At 41.2% G+C, this 19,434-nt stretch overlaps 1 protein-coding gene across 1 annotated transcript in view; it reads left to right on the forward strand.

Annotated features, from left to right (window-relative positions):
* The first annotated feature begins 1,479 nt into the window (after nucleotides 1-1,479).
* Nucleotides 1,480-19,434, forward strand: part of LOC112850031 (collagen alpha-4(VI) chain-like) — a 142,419-nt gene continuing 124,464 nt past the window's right edge. Inside the window, 1 exon segment of the mRNA XM_086675638.1 lies at nucleotides 1,480-1,631. Within this exon segment, the coding sequence (XP_086531764.1) occupies nucleotides 1,480-1,631 (152 nt within the window).

The raw sequence follows: 19,434 nt of genomic DNA on the forward strand, positions 1-19,434 counted from the left end.
CTGGCAGCAGTCTTGATTTCCTAAGGCATGCTCCTTCCCCAGGGCCTTTGCACTTGTTGTTGTTTGCCTTGTATTTTCTCCACTCAGAATACCTGAATTGCTCATTAACTTCCCTCAGGCCCTTCCTCAAACAGTACCTTAATCAGAGAAATCTCCTCTGGGCCCTGTGGATGAGCTATCACCCACCTCCTTCTCCCTGCTTTGTTTTTCTTCACATTACTAATTGCCATCTGGCATATGCTGTCTTTACTTACTTTACCATCTAGACAATGATTCTAGAAGATCAGCTCCTCCACCAGCAGCAGCAGCCTTACCTGGGAACTTGTCAGAAATGCAAACTTCCTGGCCCTACCCCAGACCTTTTGAATCAGAAACCCTGGAAGTGGGACCCGTTTACCTGTGTTTTAATAAACCCTGGAAGTAATTCTGATGCACACTCAAGTTTGTTTTTTTGTTTGTTTTTTGTCTATTTGTCATTAGCACCATGCACTAGGAATTCTAAACATTGCCCAGGGTAAAATACTCCTTCCTATGGATTAGACTGTATAGCAGCCTACCTCCTCCCTTGCTATACCGCTGAACATACGTAGGTAAATGCTTGTGTATACCATATACATGCAGGCAAATGTATAAATACGTATTTTGCACAATATCTATTCTTTGCCAAATACAAATGGAATAGCACTATGCATTTTTTTTAATTTTTAAAAATTATTTTATTTTTATTTTAAAATTTGCATCCCAGTGAGCTAGCATACAGTGCAATAATGATTTCAGGAGTAGAATCCAGTGTTTCATGCCCTACGCATAACACCCAGTGATGCACACGCAAGTTTGAGAATCATTGGTCTGGGAAATGAGAGAGAAGAAGTTTTATCTGTTCGTTTTCTGCCACATCTTCAGAACTTAGAACAGTGTCTGACATAAAGTAGGTGTTCAGTGAATATCTGTTGAGTGAGGACTGAATTTATTGAGCACTTCCCAAGAACAGGGCTGCCTTTTCGTGCTTTATAAATATTAATTCATTTCAGCCTCAATCAGTGCTATGAATTAGATACTATGATTATCACATTTTATAGCTGAGGTACCTGAAGCACAGACTAGGTAATGAGCTCAAGGTCAGAATGGCAGAGCCAGGAACCCAGAGCTCATGTGTTTAACTACAGGCTGCACGACACTGACATTCGGTGGGACCAGGGGGGGGCTCCAGGGGAAGTGCTGGGCTGCTTTGAGATTCCAGGTAGGGGAGCTTTTTGTAAGAAAAGAAGAGAGGGAAGGATCTCCGTGTCCTGCCGTCACGAGTGGGGCTGGGGCTGAAGGAAGACTGTGTCAGGTAGCAGGAGACCCAGATTCAGTCCTTTGTTCCCACTTTCTGGGGGTGCGAAATTGCAAGCCATTCAAACTCTTTGAACCTCAACTGTGAAATGAGGTTAATGCTGGAATGCGCCTAAAGCTGGAAGTCTGGAAATTGGGGCCAGGATGGGTCTGCAGCCAGCTCACGCTATGCTGAAGCGGACACTGTCTGTGCCCCCCCTTCACGTCCCCTCGGCCACCTCTGACTTCAGCAGCTGCTGTGGTGGAGAGTGCAGGGGGAGCCCAGAAGCCCCTTACCCTGATGACTCGCCCCTCAAGTGTGGCCCCTGAATCTCCCCTCTTTTTGAAAAAATTTTTAAAATATTTATTTTTGAGAGAGATGGGGGGAGGGAGGGGCAGAGAGAGAGGGAGACACAGAATCCGAAGCAGGCTCCAGGCTCCGAGCTGTCAGTTCAGAGCCTGACGTGGGGCTCAAGCCCACAAACTGTGAGATCATGACCTGAGCTGAAGTCAGATGCGTGACTGACTGAGCCACCCAGGGGCCCTGAACATCTCCACGTTTTTTTTTTTAAAATGGTTATTTATTTTTGAGAGAGACAGAGAGCAAGCAGGGAAGGGGCAGAGAGAGACGCACACACACACAGAATCTGAAGTCAGGCTCCAGGCTCCCAGCTGTCAGCACAGAACCTGTCGCAGGGCTCGAACTCCTGAACAATGAGATCATGACCTGAGCAGAAGTCAGAAGCTTAAATGACTGAGCCACCCAAGTGCCCCTCCCCTCTTTTTAATCCAGGGCTTTCTCTAATGCTAAGGGGGGCAGTCCATTGGGCTTTTTAGTAAGCTTGGTTGAAGTTGATGCCCTTGGAAGCGACGCTCAGCTAAGAGGTAACTGAGCCATTCAGTGTGGTTTACTTCTCACAAGGCTGCAGCAGGATCAGGCCCTCACCTGGTTTGGTAACACAGCTCCGGTCTGCCTTTCCTCCTTCCCTGCCTTCCTCTCTCCTGCTTCCTGGCCTTACCTTCCAAATTAATCACCTGCCTCCAGGTTGCTGTGTCTAAGGCTCTGCTTTAACTAAGACACTTATCTCTCTCCAGGTTGGGGAAAAAAGGAAACCACTCAGGGAGAACACAGATCCAAGGTGCACATCTCTGCCAGGAGTGTGGCTGGACGATTGCCTTTGGGCTGTAAATGTGCCTGGCAGCCTGAATTCTGGTCTAAGCTCTGATCAGATAGATGGGGAAACAGATTTTTTCCTCTTTCCTCTGGCAATCAGCTCATTCATTCCAGATTTTAAATGAGCTTTGCAGAAAGACTGACATCTCCAGCATTGTGTTCAGAAGCTGGAGCCAGAGGCTAAAATTTGCTGAAAGTTCAGCTTTTATCCTTTGGATTCAGGAAAGACCTGCCAAGAAAACCCTGCCCGTGGCCGTGCTGTGTAGATCAGAGAGATCAACTCAGCTGCTGGTGGTCATGTGGCCAACCCAAGTCTTCATCTCTGCCCTCTGGGCCATTCTTTTTTTTCCCCCCTCTGGGCAGTACCTGGCTCATCTCACACCACTTCCAAACACAGGAAGGAAAACAACCTTCAAAGAGCAAAACAAGGCACATTTTCCTTTTTAAAAGGATCCCTGAGGTTATTTCTGAGTGATGGGTTGTGTTATGGGTGATGTTTATTTTTCCTTTAGGCTTGCTTGTATTTTTTAGATTTTTTGTTAATACCCTGGGACATGTATTTTGTGTGTGTGTGTGTGCGTGCGTGTGTGTGCAGCACAAAGATTAAAAAAAATAAATTCAGCTGCACAGATAATTTGTAAATTAAATAAATCATCAAACAGCTGAACATAGAGAGGGATAATACATATATGTACATATATTTATATCTGTATATATTTCCTTCCTTAGGTCTTAAGTCAAATTCCTGCATACTTGGTCCAAATCTCTCCACCAACCCCACCCTGCACCGACTCCACAGCAGCTTTGCAGAAACAAGCTTAAATCTTAGGAACTCAACTTCCTGCAGAACAAAGTGAGAAACAGTCAGAAGTAAGACACTTTTGCCGATGGGTAATATTATTTTTTTAAGTTTATTTATTTTAAAGTTTATTTATTTTGAGAGAGAGAGAATGAACCAGTGGGGGAAGAGCAGAAAGAGAGAGAATCTCAAGCAAGCCCCACACTGTCATCACAGAGCCTGACATGGGGCCTGAACCCACGAACCACGAGATTGTGACCTGAGCTGAAACCAAGAGTTGGGTGGTTAACTCACGGAGCCATCCAGGTGTCCCTAAGTTTTTTTTTTTTTTTTTTTTGAGAAAGAGGGACAGGGGATCTGAAGCAGGCTCCACACTGACAGCAGAGAGCCCGACGTGGGGCTCAAACTGGACACCTAACTGACTGAGCCACTGAGGTGCCCCTAAAATTGTTCTTAAGGACGTAGTTCATCCCTGCTGAGGGCTGTAGATGTAGCAGGTGTGACTTTTACTCCACTGCATTTGAGTTTCAGAATAAGTAACTGGCTCAAGTCACACAGCTAATAAGGGGCAGGGCCAGAATTTAAACCTAGAACTATCTGGCCCCAGAGTCCCTGCTCTCAACTCTGTACTTTTTTCTCTCACTGTGGTGACCTCTTCCAAGGATCCCTCTACCTGGCTGGCAGGAAACTTCAGATATTACTGAGGTTCTCGTCTCTGCAGGGCCAAATACAAATTCTCAGCTTGGAGCGAGGAGGGGGTCATGAGTCCAAGGTGCTCTCCCTCGGACTGTGACTCCTTGAGTTCCATAGTGGTGGCCATCCTCAGGACTGGTTTTCCCACCTGGCTCCTAGCAAGCTAAGGAGGCACTCTTCAGGCCTCCCGCATGGGCCCCCATCTACTGGGGCTTACCGGGCGTGCCCGGCCCAGAGTCTGTCCTGTGTGGAGACCCCAAACCCCACTCCAAGAGTATAGTCTCACAGCATTTCTGCCTCCTTTCTCAATCCAGATAATGGCCCCTGTCATCTCTTCCTGCAAACGCCCGGTTGAATCCTCAGTCGTGCTGAAACAAAGGATTTTTGATTAGTTCATGAGGTTGCCTGGAGAAGGGGGCACATATCTTAGTGCCATTCCTCCGAATAGGGTGGGAGGTAGGGAAGGACAGACTAATAGCATGTATAAGTTTGTAAATAGTTTATCCTCCTGCACATTCCCATGAACCAAGACCATGTGAAGTAAATGAATCAGGAGGGAAGCAGAGGTGGGAAGCAGAAAAGCAAGAATGCCTTGAGGATGATTGTTAAAAATACCCAAACGCCATCCCAGATTAATGGAATCAGAATCCACCAGAGGTTTTTATAACGATCAGCACGTGAGATCCTTAGGTCTGCAGGGTCTGGAAACGTGTTGCTCCACCCATGAACTGGCCTCCTGTTGAGCAAGGAAAGGTAGTAGATAAGGCCTATCAGGACAGCTAGAGCAAACCTCATGGCTCTGCCCCAGCAATGGGAGGCAATGTCATGTGTGCGTGTGCAAGTGGGGTTGTTGGGGGTTGCTCCTGGCAGCACAATCAGAGGGAAAACAGGTCACTTGTTGGTTGACCGACATTAGTAAAAAAGTGTTCAGGAGAATTATCTAAAACCTGAGAAGGAAGTAAAAAGATGATTGTCTGACATTTTAAATGGCATGCCAGAGCATTTTCTAAGCCTGTCTCAGGATCATCTGAAGCTCAGGGAATGGAACTTTGTTTGATTTGCTATTCACAAGTTGATTAGATCCTATTCATTACACAGCTCTAAAAAGTTAGAGATTAAGTTGCATTAAACTAACAATGGATTTTTTTTTTCTTGTCCAGTAGAGGAGATTACTCAGACATTACAGTTTTATTGCCTTGTGTGGCATTCCTCAACATTGTACATCTGACCATATGAACCAAATTTCTCATAGCCTCCTAGAACTGTCTTTGCCTTTCTGCTAGTTCCCACATTAATGAAATGAATACAACTTTGAGTGTGCTTATTACCATTTGTATGAGAATTATGATAACCTTCAAATTATGTTTGGGCAAAGCATACTGAGTGTTTTTAGGTCCGAGGAGGAAGCTGAGGCAGCGAACAGGAAACCAGTCAGATGCCAGCTGACAGGAAGAGCCCTAGGAAAGGTGCGGTGAGCAGTTCAGAATGAAGGTCATGAACCCAAAAAGGCTCGCGAGGGTCATACTGTTCAGGTGCAGCATCGCTGGGGTGGACCAGGATTGTTTTGAGGAACTGTTCTGGACCAATCACCCAACTCTTGCCCTGTTAGGAAGTTCAATATTAAGTCCTATGCTCATTTGTTCTTCCTCTTTTCAGCCCACAGGTTTTTACTCATTTTTCTCCATTCTTATTTTTTTCTCAATTGGTCTTTTTTTTTTCTTTATTTAAATACTGGTTACTTAGCATACAGTGCTGTATTGATTTCAAGAGTAGAATTCAGTGATTCATCACTTACATACAACACCCAGGACTTACTACAAGTACCCTCCTTAATACCCATCACCCATTTAGCCCATCTCCTACCCATAACCCCTCCAGCAACCCTCAGTTTCTTCTACGTATTTAAGAGTCTCTTATGATTTGTTCCCCCCCCTTCTTTTTCCCTACCCAGATACGTTCATCTGTTTTGTTTCTTTAATTCGTAAAATCATATGGTATTTGTCTTTCTGTGAATTACTTATTTCACTAAGTATAATACACTATAGCTCCATCCATATTGTTACAAACAGCAATATTTCATTTTTTTGATGGCTGAGCAATATTCCATTGTGTGTGTGTGTGTCGGGGGTGTATACCACATCTTCTTTATTCATCAGTCAGTGGACACTTGGGCTCTTACCATAATTTGGGTGTTGTTGATAATTCTGCTATAAACATTAGGTACATATATGCCTTCAAATCTGTATTTTTGGATCCTTTGGGGAAATACTTAGCTGTGCAGTTGCTGGATCATAGGTAATTCTATCTTTAACTCTTTGAGGAACCTCCATGTGGTTTTCCAGAGTGGCTGCACCAATTTACATTCTCACCAACAGTGTAAGAGGGTTCCCCTTTCTCCACTTCCTCACCAACACCTGTTGTCTCTTGTGTTGTTAATTTTAGCCATTCTGACTGGTATGATATGGTATCTCATTGTGGTTGTGATTTGTATTTCCCTGATGATAAGTGATATTGAGCATCTTTTCGTGTGTCTGTTAGCCATCTGGGTGTCTTCTGTCCATTTCTTCACAGGATTATTTGTTTTTTGGATGTCGAGTTTGATAAGTTCTTTGTAGATTTTGGATAGTAACCCTTTATCAGATATGTCATTTACAAATATCTTCTTCCATTCTGTAGGCTGCCTTTTAGTTTTGTTGATTATGTCCTTCGCTATGCAGAAGCTTTTTATCTTGAAGTCCCAATAGTTTATTTTTGCTTTTGTTTTCCGTGCCTCTGGTGATGTGTCTAGTAAGAAGTTGCTCCGGTCAAGGGGAAAGAGGCTGTGGCCTGTGTTCTCCTCTAGGATTTTGATGTTTTCCTGTCTCGCGTTTAGGTCTTTCATCCATTTTGAATTTATTTTTATGTATGGTGTAAGAAAGTGGTCCAGTTTCATTCTAACATGTTGCTGTCCAGTTTTCCCAATACTAGTTGTTGAATAGGCTGTCTTTTTTTGATTGGATATTCTTTCCTACTTTGTTGAAGATTAGTTGACCATATAGTATGGGGGCATTTCTGGATTTTCTATTTTGTTCCCTTGATCTATGTGTCTGTTTTTGTGCCAGTATCATACTGTCTTGACAACTACAGCTTTGTAATATAGCCTGAAGTCCAGAATCATGATGATTCCAGCTCTGCTTTTCGTTGTCAGGATTGCTTTGGCTATTTAGGGTCTTTGAGGTTCCATACAAATGTTAGGGTTGTTTGTTTTAGTTCCGTGAAAAATACTGGTGGTTTTGATAGGGGTTGCATTAAATGCAACAATATTCTTTTAACAATGTTTGTTCTTTTAACAAACAATGTTTGTTCTTTTAACAAACAATGTTTGTTCTTTCAATCCATGAGCATGGAATGTTTTTCCATTGTCTTGTGTCCTCTTCAGTTTCTTTCATAAATGTTCTATAGTTTTCAGAGTACAGATCACTTACCTCTTTGGTTAGGTTTATTGCTAGGTATCTTACTGTTTTTGGTACAGTTGTAAATGGGATTGAACCCTTGATTTTTTTTTTTCTGTTGCTTCATTATCAGTGTATAGAGACGCAACCAATTTCTGTAAATTGATTTTATATCCTGCGATTTTGCCAAATCTGTGTCTTAGTTCTAGCAATGTTTTGGTGGAGTCTTTCAGGTTGTCTACATACAGGATCATGTTGTGAGCATATAGTGAAAGTTTGACTTCTTCCTTGCTGATTTAGATGCCTTTTATTTCTTTTTGTTGTCTGATTGCTGAGGCTAAGACTTCTAGTACTATGTTAAACAGTAATGGTGAGAGTGGCCATCCCTGTTTTGTTCCTGCCTGTAGGGGAAAGGCTCTCAGGTTTTCCCCATTGAGGATGATATTAGTTGTGCGTCTTTCATATGTGGCTTTATGATGTTGATCAATTCCTACTTTAATGAGGGTTTTCATTAAGAATGGATGCTATATTTTGTCAAATGCTTTCTCTGCATCTATTGAGAAGATCATATGGTCCTTATTCTCTTTAGTAATGTCGTGTATCACGTTGATTGATTTGCAGATACTGAACCAAATAAATCCCATTTGGTCATGGTGAATAATTCTTTTAATGTGCTGTTGGATTCTATTTGTTAGTATCTTGTTTAGAATTTTTGCATCCATGTTCCTCAGGGATATGGCTTATAGTTCTCCATTTTAATGGCATCTTGGTCTGGTTTTGGAATCAAGGTAATGCTGTCCTTATGAGTTTGGAAGTTTTCATTCCATTTCTATTTTTTGGAACAGTTTGAGAAGAATAGGTATGAACTCTTCTTTAAATGTCTGATAGAATTCTTCTGGGATGCCATATGGCCCTTGACTTTTGTTTGTTGGGAGATTTTTGATCAGTGTTTCAATTTCTTTGATGGTTACGGGTCTATTCAAATTATCTATTTCTTCCTGTTTCAGTTTTGGTAGTTTTTATGTTTCTAGGAATTTGTCCATTTCTTCCAGGTTGCCCATTTGTTGGCATATAATTTTTCATAATATTCTCTTATAATTGTTTGTACTTCTGTGATGTTGGTTGTGATCTTTCCTCTTTCATTTGTGACTTTGTTTATTTGGGTCCTTTCTATTTTCTTTTTGATAAGTCTAGCTAGGGGGTTATCAATTTTATAAATTCTTTCAAAGAACCAGCTCTTAGTTTCATTGATCTTTTCTACTGGTTTGTTTGTTTGTTTGTTTGTATATCACTTATTTTTGCTCTAGTCTTTATTATTTCCCCTTTTCTGCTGGCTTTAGGCTTTCTTTGCTATTCCTTTTCCAGCTCCTTTAGGTGTAAGATTAGGTTGTGTATTTGAGACTTTTCTTGCTTCTTGAAGTAGGCCTGTATTGCAATATACTTCCCTTTTTGGACTACGTTTGCATCCCAAAGGTTTTGGACTGTTGTGTTTTCATTTTCATTTGCTTCTGTGTACTTTTTAATTTCTTCTTTAATTTCCTGGTCAATCCCACCATTCTTTAGGAGGATGGTCTTTAATCTCCATGTATTTGTGGTCTTTCCAATTTTTTTCTTGTGGTTGACTTTAAGTTTCATAGCGTGTGTTCAGAAGATATTCATGGTATGAGCTCAATATTTTTGTACTTGTTGAGGCCTGATTTGTGACCCAGTATGTAATCTATTCTGGAGAATGTCCCATGTGCATGTGAGAAGAATGTGTATTCTGCTGCTTTAGGATTGAATGTTCTGAATATATCTGTTAAGTCCATCCATTCCAGTGTGTCATTCAAAGCTATTGTTTCCTTGTTGATTTTCTGCTTAGGTGATCTGTCCATTGCTATAAGTGGGGTTTCAAATCCCCCTACTATTATTGTATTATTATTAATGAGTTCTTTATGTTTGTGATTAACTGATTTACATATTTGGGTGTTCCAAGTTGTCATAAATATTTATAATTGTTAGATCTTCTCTGTGGGTAGACCTCTTAATTATGATGTAATGCCCTTCTTCATCTCTTTTTACAGTCTTTGGTTTAAAGTCTAGATTGTCTGATATTAGTATGGCTACTCTGTCATTCTTTTGATGTCTATTAGCATGATAGATTGTTATCCATTCCCTCGCTTTGAATCTGCAGGTGCCTTGTGTCTAAAATGAGTGTCTTGTAGGAAACCTATGGATGGATCCTGTTATTTTATCCATTCTGATACCCTATGTCTTTTGATTGGAGCATTTAGTCCATTTACATTCAGAGTGATAATTGATAGATGTGAATTTCATGCCTTTGTGTTACCTGTAGAGTTGGTGTTTCTGGTAATGCTCTTTGTTGCTTTTGGTCCCCCCACCCCCCCGCAAAGAGTCCCCTTTAGTATTTCTTTCAGGGCTGGTTTAGTGGTCATGAACTCCTTTAGTTTTTGTTTGTCTGGGAAACTCTTTATCTCTCCCTTCATTCTGAATGTCAGCCTTGCTGGATAAAGTATTCTTGGCTGCCTAGTTGTCCCATTCAGCATGTTCAATATATCATGTCATTCCCTTCTGTCCTGTCAAGTTTGTGTGGACAGATGTGCTGCAAACCTGATCTGTCTTCTCTTATAGGTGAGGACTTTTTCCCCCCTTGCTGCTTTTAGGATGCTTTCTTTGTCTTTGTATTTTGTGAATTTGAGTATGGTATGTCTTAGTGATGGCTGGCTTTTGTTGAATTTAATGGGAGTTCTCTATTTCTTGGATTTCGATGTCTGTTTCCATCCCCAGTTGAAGGAAATTTTCAACTATAATTTGTTCAAATAAACCTTCTGCCCCTTTTTTTCTCTCTTCATCTTCTGGGACTCCTATGATATGAATGTTATTATGCTTTAAGGAGTTGCTGAATACCCTTTGTCTACATTCGTAATCCAATACTTATCTTTTCCCTCTGTAGACAAGCTTGCGCCCACCACTCCTCAGGAAGCCCTCATAGAAGAGCAAACAATCACCCCTCCTGTGTCCCTAGCTTGTGTCAGATCTCTGCCTTCTCCCTGTGTCTGAGCTGTCCACCTGGTTCCCCTGTGTTTTATCTTAGGTGCAGGTGGGTTTCAAAACTCCAAACTTCAGGGACCCTCATGGCACAGACCCACAATGATTCTCGGGCAGAGGTCCTCCCTGTGCTGTGGCCAGGAGCTGTTTTTTCCTGGCCAGAAAAATGGTCGGTCAACCACATAACACCTTGGATTTTATGGTAAAGCATAGCAGGAAGCTGGCACCAAGGCTCACTGCCTGCAGTCAGAGTCCCTGTTCCTATGCTAGTGAATGGGGCAGCTCAATGGTGCCCTCAGGGTCTTTTGTCCCCAAAGAGGCCGTGCCACCTCTCCCACATCACTCCAAGAAGAGGAACTATTTCTCCCCATGTGACTGAGGAACTGTTTCTCTCCATATGACTCAGATGGAGCTGCCCACTTCCTAGTCTCTGCCCTCCTTCCCCACCGGAACATTGCTAAGCGCACAGGCATGACTCTGGTAATGGTGCAGACCTCTAAAACTTCAGACTTTGCTCTATGTTGCTTATTAAAACTTGTGGTTATTTATCCCCCCCTTCCTTTTTCCAATCAATGGGTTTAGGAAGAGTTTTTCTTGTGGAATCACTTGTGCATGTTTTCACTGTCTCTCTCTCTTTCTCCCTTGCTCCTCTCTTTGTGATCAGGGTTCTTTTCCCTTAAAAGCACTTGTAGCCCCTTTCTTGCCCAAATGAACTCTCTGCAGCTCCTACCTTCTATGAGGTGGTCATTTTTCTACTTGTGTATGTGCAGTTTTGTTCTCTCAGTTGTCCGATCAATTTCTTGGATATTCACAATAATTTGATATTTATCTCACTGTGTTTGAGGGACAAGGCAAGCTTGGGGTCCCCCTACTCCTCTGCCAGCTTAACTCCTCCCCTTCTTTTGTTTTGTGTTTGTTATTTGAAGTACCATTATATTATAAGCTGTTTAAATTCCTGTTATAACTTAGCAGAGAAAAAAAAATCCACAAAATAAAGGTAGATGCCTCAGTATTAAAACCTGATTTAAGTGGACATGGTTGTTCATAATTATTATGCCCTTTGTTTTTATTTTGTTTTACTTATTGATTAATATCTATTGTGTCCAATACTTAGAGGCTAGAGCTGTAAGTCTAGATATAAGTCTTTATATTAAGTTCTAAGAGAGCAAGTTTCAGGTTACATTTATGCATTTAGACATTTATGCTTAAGCAGGAACAAACAAGCAGAGTAAAGTTGGAATTAGAGTTAGTTTACAGACCACCTGCTTGGCAAGATCTGGAAAGTTCTAGTTCTTTATCTTGTAGGAGTTTTTTTTCTTGTTTTTGTTTTTGTTTTGTTTTGTGTTTTGTGTTTTGTCTTTTTGTTTTTTTCCCTGTAGGCTTTATACTCAGTGCAGAGCCCAATGTGGGGCTTGAACTTATGGCCCTAAAATCAAGACCTGAGCTAAGATCAAGAGTCAGATGCTCAATTGACTGAGCCACCCAGGCACCATTTGTAGTAGCTCTTGATAGCACCTTGCACAAAAGAAAGTCTCTCTAACATGACAATGTTCTAGGGATATGGTTTGGCTCACTGTTTAGGTAAGTGAGGGAACCCAAGAATCCTTTTAAATCAGGGGCTAGACCCAGAACTTTTGAGAATCATCTCTCAGGCAACATTTCCAAAAATATACCAGGCTTGTTAAATTCTTATATCCTGTTTGTGTAATGATGGGAAGCATCTGTAGCATATGTGGAAATTCCCGTATGTAGGACATCACTGATTTCACCAAAGAATCCATTTCCAATGGTCATGTTAATTAACAAAATACCTGGTGTTGGAGATAAAAACATCTAAAACACTGGTGGTAGCCATCTCTGGTGTGTGGCCTTTTGATTAAGTTCTACTTGACCATTCAGATTAGGGCAATACACTTCTCCTAGGGTGTAGATGAAAACCAAAACCTACATGCCATACTGTGGGAAAATGTTTTAAAGAATTTTCCATAGCATCACACTCAGGATATGGGAAAATTTACTGAGCTCTATCTGGCTTGTGTAGGAATTAAATAATAAGTCAGTCAGAATATCTTTGAGTCAAAGTTTGATAATTTCCATAGCAGTAACTTTGAAAAAATAGTAAGTGCTTTGAAAATGGAAAGCACTGCTTTATGTAGATTATGATAATTAAAAAAGACTTATGCAGAAACTTCAAAAAATGGGATTAAGCATGCTTTTAACCTGTATCTTGGCATCATAAAGTTGACTTTCAGGCTAAGTCAGTTTTCTAGAAAGGCAGAGTTTCCTGTAATACTCAAAAGTTTACTTAATATAAACCTTGGAAAGATTGTTGATTAGTAACCTTGGGATCATTAGTTTGTGTTATGAGGAACTACATTTGTTAGAATATTTATTATAGCCTGCAGTGTTTATCATTTAAAGTTAAAAGCTATGTTTGTCATTAAGATTGAATTTATGGCTAACCTTGGGATCACTGATCCCCTGACTATGATCTCTTGATCTTATTGTAATTAGCAAGTCATAGCATGAAAATGAACTTTTTTTTTTTTTTTAGGAAGGACTGTTATTCTTCCTTCCATAAGTTCTATCTAAATAAACATTAAATATGTGACATAAAACAAATTATTTTTCTCCCACAATGGGTTTGGATCTCTTGCCCTGTAGCCTGATGAAGTTGTGTTACAGAATTAGTGAATATTCTGGATATAGTTTTAAAAATGATGATATTACATGAATGACCAAAAGTGTAGGCTTTGACTATATGAAGATAGGCTGTTCTTTTTGTTTGTGTTTTGTTTCTTAAGTCCTTCCTATCTGCTCTTTGTCATGGGTGCAGAAATCTTGTCTCTCCAAAGAACATAGAGTTTGGGATTAGTCTGGATTCCAAGAGCCAATGAAGTACCACTCCCACTGTGAATTTTCAGCTTGCATTTGTTGGTGATGACTGGGGTTCTTCATCTTTGGGGATCCAAAAATCCTCATACCTTCCTTTCTGGCCCCAAATGAAGAAGGTCTTTAGGTCTCTGTTTATAGGGATGAGGATGGAGGACAAGACTGTGGTCCTGAGTGTCCCTTCCAGCTTCCAGATCAAGCAATGTTTGAGAGGCGGACAAGGCTGATGTTACCAATGAAGTTAGTTTGTTCGCTAAGGCATATTCTTCTGATGGGGTCTGATGCTGGTTCATGGAGTTGACAATTATCCGTCTTCTTCATGGCAGCTAGTATCTTACCTCCTGAAGACTTCATAAAGACATTATGAATCACAGATGACATTTCTTGCATCACTTCCCCTCTTGCTATTTTTCATCCATGGAGGGCTTGTGAGGGGTGGCTTACATCTGAGATTCTGTTGCAGGCTGGCTGTTATACACCTTTAATTGAATACACCAAGTTACAAACTTGTGACTAGCATTGCCTGACTCATTCCATGAGTCGCATGTAAATGTCTTTAAGTTTTCAGAGTACTAGAGCTGTAATCATTTTTTAGGAATTCCTGTGTATAGCACCAAGCCTAAGTCTTCTCTTGACAGCCTTAAAACTCTCTTCCCTGGCTCCTCAATAATCCCTTCCCTTTCTGGAATCACTGTGAACTCCATCTCTCCATGTAAACTTCCAGGCTTTCAGTAGGGCCTGAAAAATATTTACTCCTTGGTTAAATTCTGTTATAGGTGCCCCTTTCCCTCCATAACTTCCTAGAATCATCCCTTCATCCTCTGCCATCTGTCCTCCCATTAGTGAAGATGAAAATGGAGATGGTTATTTAAGGCAGTTTTCAGGTAGAAGAGCAGAGAGAATATAACAGCAGTAGAGTGAGTAGAGGTCATTGAAGAAAATTACCATTAATTGCTTATGTGTTTCTTGGGAAAATTGCATCACCTTTTATGACCTCAAGTTTTCCCTGCAAAATAATGAGATTTGACTAGATGATCTGAAAGATCCTTTCCAGGGCTAAATTTTGTAAACTGCACAAATATTTGTTGCTGCTGAATATTGTATTTGACTCTAGGATTCCTGGTAGCAAAAGAAAACAGGAAGAGATGTTGAATTATCTGGTGTTCATTGACAAAAAGACATGTAGGCTTGCATCTGCAGAAAGGGAATAAAACTCAAGAAAATCTAATATTGGACCCTGGAAAAAGTTTTAGATTGTGTCTACCTAAGTGTCACAATGATGATTCTGAGTTACAAATGACAAAAATCAAAATAAAACAACCACCCCCAAACAAACAAAAACAGTAGAAGGGCAGATACTTTCCTTTGCGTTTTGAGGTCAGGCTGGCTGCCCATGAAGTTGAAACCATGGCAACAGACAAATTCAGCATCATATCTTAAGAAAGTTTTTTTTAATGTTTATTTTTGAGAGACAGAGCGTGAGCAGGTGAGGGGCAGAGAGGGAGACACAGAATCTGAAGCAGGCTCCAGGCTGCACTGAGCTGTCAGCACAGAGCCAGATACAGGGCTTGAACTCACGAACCATGAGATCATGACCTGAGCCGAAGTCAGATGCTTAACCGACTGAGCTATCCAGGTGCCCCTATGCTTTTAAAGCTTTATAACTGAGATGTTGGGGGGAAAATCTAAGGAAGAATTTTGATTGGCCAGTCTTGGGTCACATGCTGATTCCTAGACCAATCATGGGGTGGGGACTGCAGCTCCCACTGGAACAGAGGTTGGAATGGAAGTTTCTCACAAGGTGGCTGGTTATCATTCCAGGTGGGCAAAAAGTAAATGATTGTTTTACCTTGTCCTGGTTGTTCTCTTTATCCCTTCTACTCTAGGTTTGGGTCTACCATATAAATTTGCCCTTCTTAAAAGTTCATTATACAGTCAAAGCCCTAGGTCTTCCAAAAAAAATTATGACTTAGCTCCTGACCAAAGTTTATGTGCCCAGTCTTCTCAGTGTCTCTCTCTAAGGACTTTTTATGATAATGACTAGCAATCTTGATCAATTTGTGCTACTAGCAAATTGGCCAGAGGTGATTAAAGTCCATCTGATAAAAACCACCAAGGAGACACTTCTCATCCAACAAAGTTAACCTGCTGAGCAAGGGGACTCATGCACCAAAAGGATGACAGGACACCTCACCAAAGGGAGACACAAGCTTGTTCTAGTATTTGGGGAAATGGTGGGGTTTAAGTAAAATTTCAACAAAGCAGTGATAGGCTCACTCAGAGCAAAGTGGTGAGGGTATATTAAGAGTTGACATTAGGCCTGGGCTGAGATGAGAACTCAGGGTCCTGTTTCCTGGGAAACTACACAGTTGAGATAAGTATGGAATGTTGTGTTTAAAACCCTTATCTGAAGCTCTGGATCTGGGTTGGAAATCCAGGCTGTTTTTCTGTGTTAAAATGACTTAGATCCTCTAGGCAAAAAAGAGGTGTTTCATTCTCACTAAATGTGATTTCAAGCAGCAGTTTCTGACAGTCAATGATTTTAGAGAACAAGTTTTTTTCATGTCCTTTTGTTAATTGACAAAAGCATTTTTTTTTCCTCCCAGAGCTTCACAGAAGAGATTCTTTCTCTTCTACTTATCAGATATATGCTTGATCAGGGTCTCTCTTGAAATACCAGCATGGCTTTTGTAGCCAATATCAAGGAGTGAGTTAAGGTGGAAATGTCATGTCATTCACAAAGAGAAGTTGAAGGATCTTTGGAGTTTCTGTATATTATTGAGGCAATTATTTGCCATTTATTCACTCTGCAGGTATTTGTGGAGCTCCTACTGTGTGTTAATCTTTGCAAAGGAGATAGAATTTCTACCCTTGAGCAGCTCACAATTTAGTGATGGATACAATGAGTAAGGAAAAAAAAAAAAAAACTCCATGAGCCAGGGTGAGGGCAACAGTGGATTTTGTCATACACGTTTGCGAGAGCAAAGAGGAGGAAGTTGTGAACTCTGGGCTTGGGAATCTGGTTCTACGCATTGGGAGAACAGTCAGTGGGAGGAGGAATCTGGGGTCCTGAGGAGAGGAGACTTTGTTCTGAAGAAGTTGGCAAGCGTAGGAGACACTGTTGGTGCCATGCTCCAGATCCACTCAATGCATCTCTGAGCTCCCCTGCAGCCCAGCACAGTTTCTGAGCATGCGTACAGTTGCCCACCACAGCCTTCCAGCTTCTCCACTTGAGGGAGGGCTTTTTTGATTGCCAAGGAGACTTACTCAGTCTGCTCACAGGGCAGCTTGGAAGTGCCCAGGACTTCATCCTTCCCATTCCCCCTACCCCTGTAGTTCTCAACCACTGAGAGATGGCATTTAGTGATGAAATCCAAGCTGTCTCTCACTGGGATGGTTCTGAGGGACATTCTGAGTTTTTCAGAGGGTCCCCCGTGAGACTGAACCTCAGTTGCCTACAGAGTTAACACATACGTTAAGGCAAATTTTGGCTTTTATTCTTTCAGGTCTTACTTTCCATATTCCCTCTCTTGCTTCCTCACATGGCTTTCCAAATAAATTGCCTACACTGAAGTCCTTGTCTCAGGGTCTGCTTTTGGGGGAACCCAAGAAGCAAGCTTCTTCCTGGTGGGGGGATAGCACACAAGGAGAAGCAGAAATATTGCTTGAAGGTCAAGGAGAGGATACAGAGCACAGCCAAATGGTGACTTCTGAAGTAACAGAATAAATAAGGACCTTGCTATTTAACCAGGGTCAGTGTTAGAGTTTAAGACCTTGAGGCTAAACCTATCTTGGGGTCTAAGCTACCTCTTTGGGGAATGAAAGGGAGACAGAGGAGCGGGATGCTGTTGGGTGGGTGAGTCAGAGGGGAGAACATGACTTCCTGAGCAGGAGGGAACAAAAGACTGAAAGCATCATATGGCATTAAATATCTGCACTTCACTGTTTTCACTGAAGAATCTTACATATGATAGTTTGATTATTTCCCTCAGGGAATCAGACTATTTAGCGAGCTCTTACTGTTTCTTAGCTATATATGAAGTGACTCTATTTCCGCGTAGAGCAAAACTTTGCCCCTGTTATCCACCTCATGAATAATGAAGGGACAATTGATGAAGAGTGAACTAACCTATCATTTTGGAAGTTATCCTCTGTGGAGGAGACTCTCTAGGTTTTATGTCAAATTTAACAATCCCGGAAAAACACAGAGAAGCTTGCATTCAACTCCGTTAACGACACACTGTCCTTCTATTGACAATTTATTTTGAGAAACTTCATTTGACCCCACTTCCTTGAATACTCATGCCAGAAACAAAACAACACTGCATTCCAAGTACGGGTCTTCAGATTTTGAGATAATGGTGAAAAACATGTATACAAAATGTGATGGAGATGGTCGCTGACCACCCCCTCCTCCCCCTCCATTCTCCCTCTCCTTCTTTTATGGTCACAGTTGAGCAAGGCACATGGCTGCCTAGCTGGAAATAAAATCTCAAGTATCCCTGCGGCTGGATGTGGCTGTGTGACTAAGGTCTGACCAGCAGAATGTGAGTGGAAGAACTATGAGCAACCTCTGCCTCACTTGTTTAGGAGGCAGTCTGCAGAGTTAGCTCTTTCACCTTCCCCACTGGCTACCCTGGTGGTACTTGCAGAAACCTCAGGTGCCACATGTTGAATATTAGCCTGGGTCCCTGAATGACTATGTGGAGGAAAGCCTCTTGCTGACCTGGAATAGACACCTTGGACTGAACTATGTGAGAAGGAAATGATCTTGGTTATTACGTCTCTTGTTACAGCAGCTTAATTGTTTAACTCATGTATATGCACACACAAAAATACTTCTCTATTTCCTTTGACTCCATCCTGATCCCTAATCTGGTTGGTATGAGCTAGTTTAGAGCATCCAAGATGTTCTAAGAGCTTTACCTTGTTATCAATGCAGGGAGTGTTTCCTATTGTTCAGTTCATTGATTTATCCACCTATCCATCCATCCATTATATCTGCTGTTTTGAGACCTAGTATGTACAAGACTCTTTGCTAGGGGATATCCAGGGGATATGAGTGATCCAAAGATGAATTATACCTGTTCCTGCTCTCAAGCGGCTCATAGTCTAGAGACTTCAGGCGGAGACTAAATAATTGAAATAAGGATAATTAGGATTAATTTTTATTCTAGGAATTTTAAATTAAATTTGAAAAAGGTTAGTTTCATTTATATTATTTAAAAAATATTATTATTACTATTTTTTGAGAATACTCTCCCTGGGAACTTTTTGTATTCATTTTTAGGATCAGTGTTTACAGAGTGAAGGATCCTTTTGATTTAATGGCAATAAAGCACGCATAAGAACAAGCAATGCATCAGTCATCATAAACATCATTTTTGCTCCTCCCCTCACCCCCCCCATTCCCTTTCCCCCAGGAGAGTATTAAATACCGGAAAAGCTGGTGTGTCTTTGTACCCTTGAGGCTTCCTGTGCTCTAGGGAATTCCCAAGGCTCAAACAGCTTCTTAAGGGATGAAGACAAGAAGGAGGAATTAAAAGAACAAGTTGCAAAGGTTTTGCCAGGTAGGAGGAAATTCCTTTTCCCTGGGAGAGTTTGGTAGATGGGAACTCTAGTTTGTTTCTATGTGTTTTTGCAAATACACTGCTTCTCTTTCACTTCCAGGCAGAGAGAGACAGGGACTCAATGATAGACCAACAGAGGAGAAAGTGATAGAGACTGAAAGAGAGATCTTGCATAGCAAAGAGATGGAGAGAAATTGAGACAGGGACAAAGACACAGAGGAAAAAACCCAAAAGGTATCTCTGTTAGACACACAGAGAAAGAGTAACTTTCAAGGTTCACACTGTGGCAGAACGAGACGTGTAACTCTGAACTTTTATGGAGCAGGAAAATGTGAAATGTTTTAAGATGGGGTCCAGAATTTACCATCTGTGTGGAAAGGGGAAACCAATGTATGGGGACTCACAGATGTCTCATGAATTATTTCACTGATGCAAATCTTTGGGAGAATTTAAACATGGAGATTAGTATTAGAATCATAAGGCGAAGGGAAGAAGAAAACACTAAAGAATCGG

Source organism: Puma concolor, chromosome C2 (genome assembly GCF_028749965.1).
Source record: "Puma concolor isolate L17-30 chromosome C2, mPumCon1.1.hap2, whole genome shotgun sequence".
NCBI classification, from domain to species: Eukaryota; Metazoa; Chordata; class Mammalia; order Carnivora; family Felidae; genus Puma; species Puma concolor.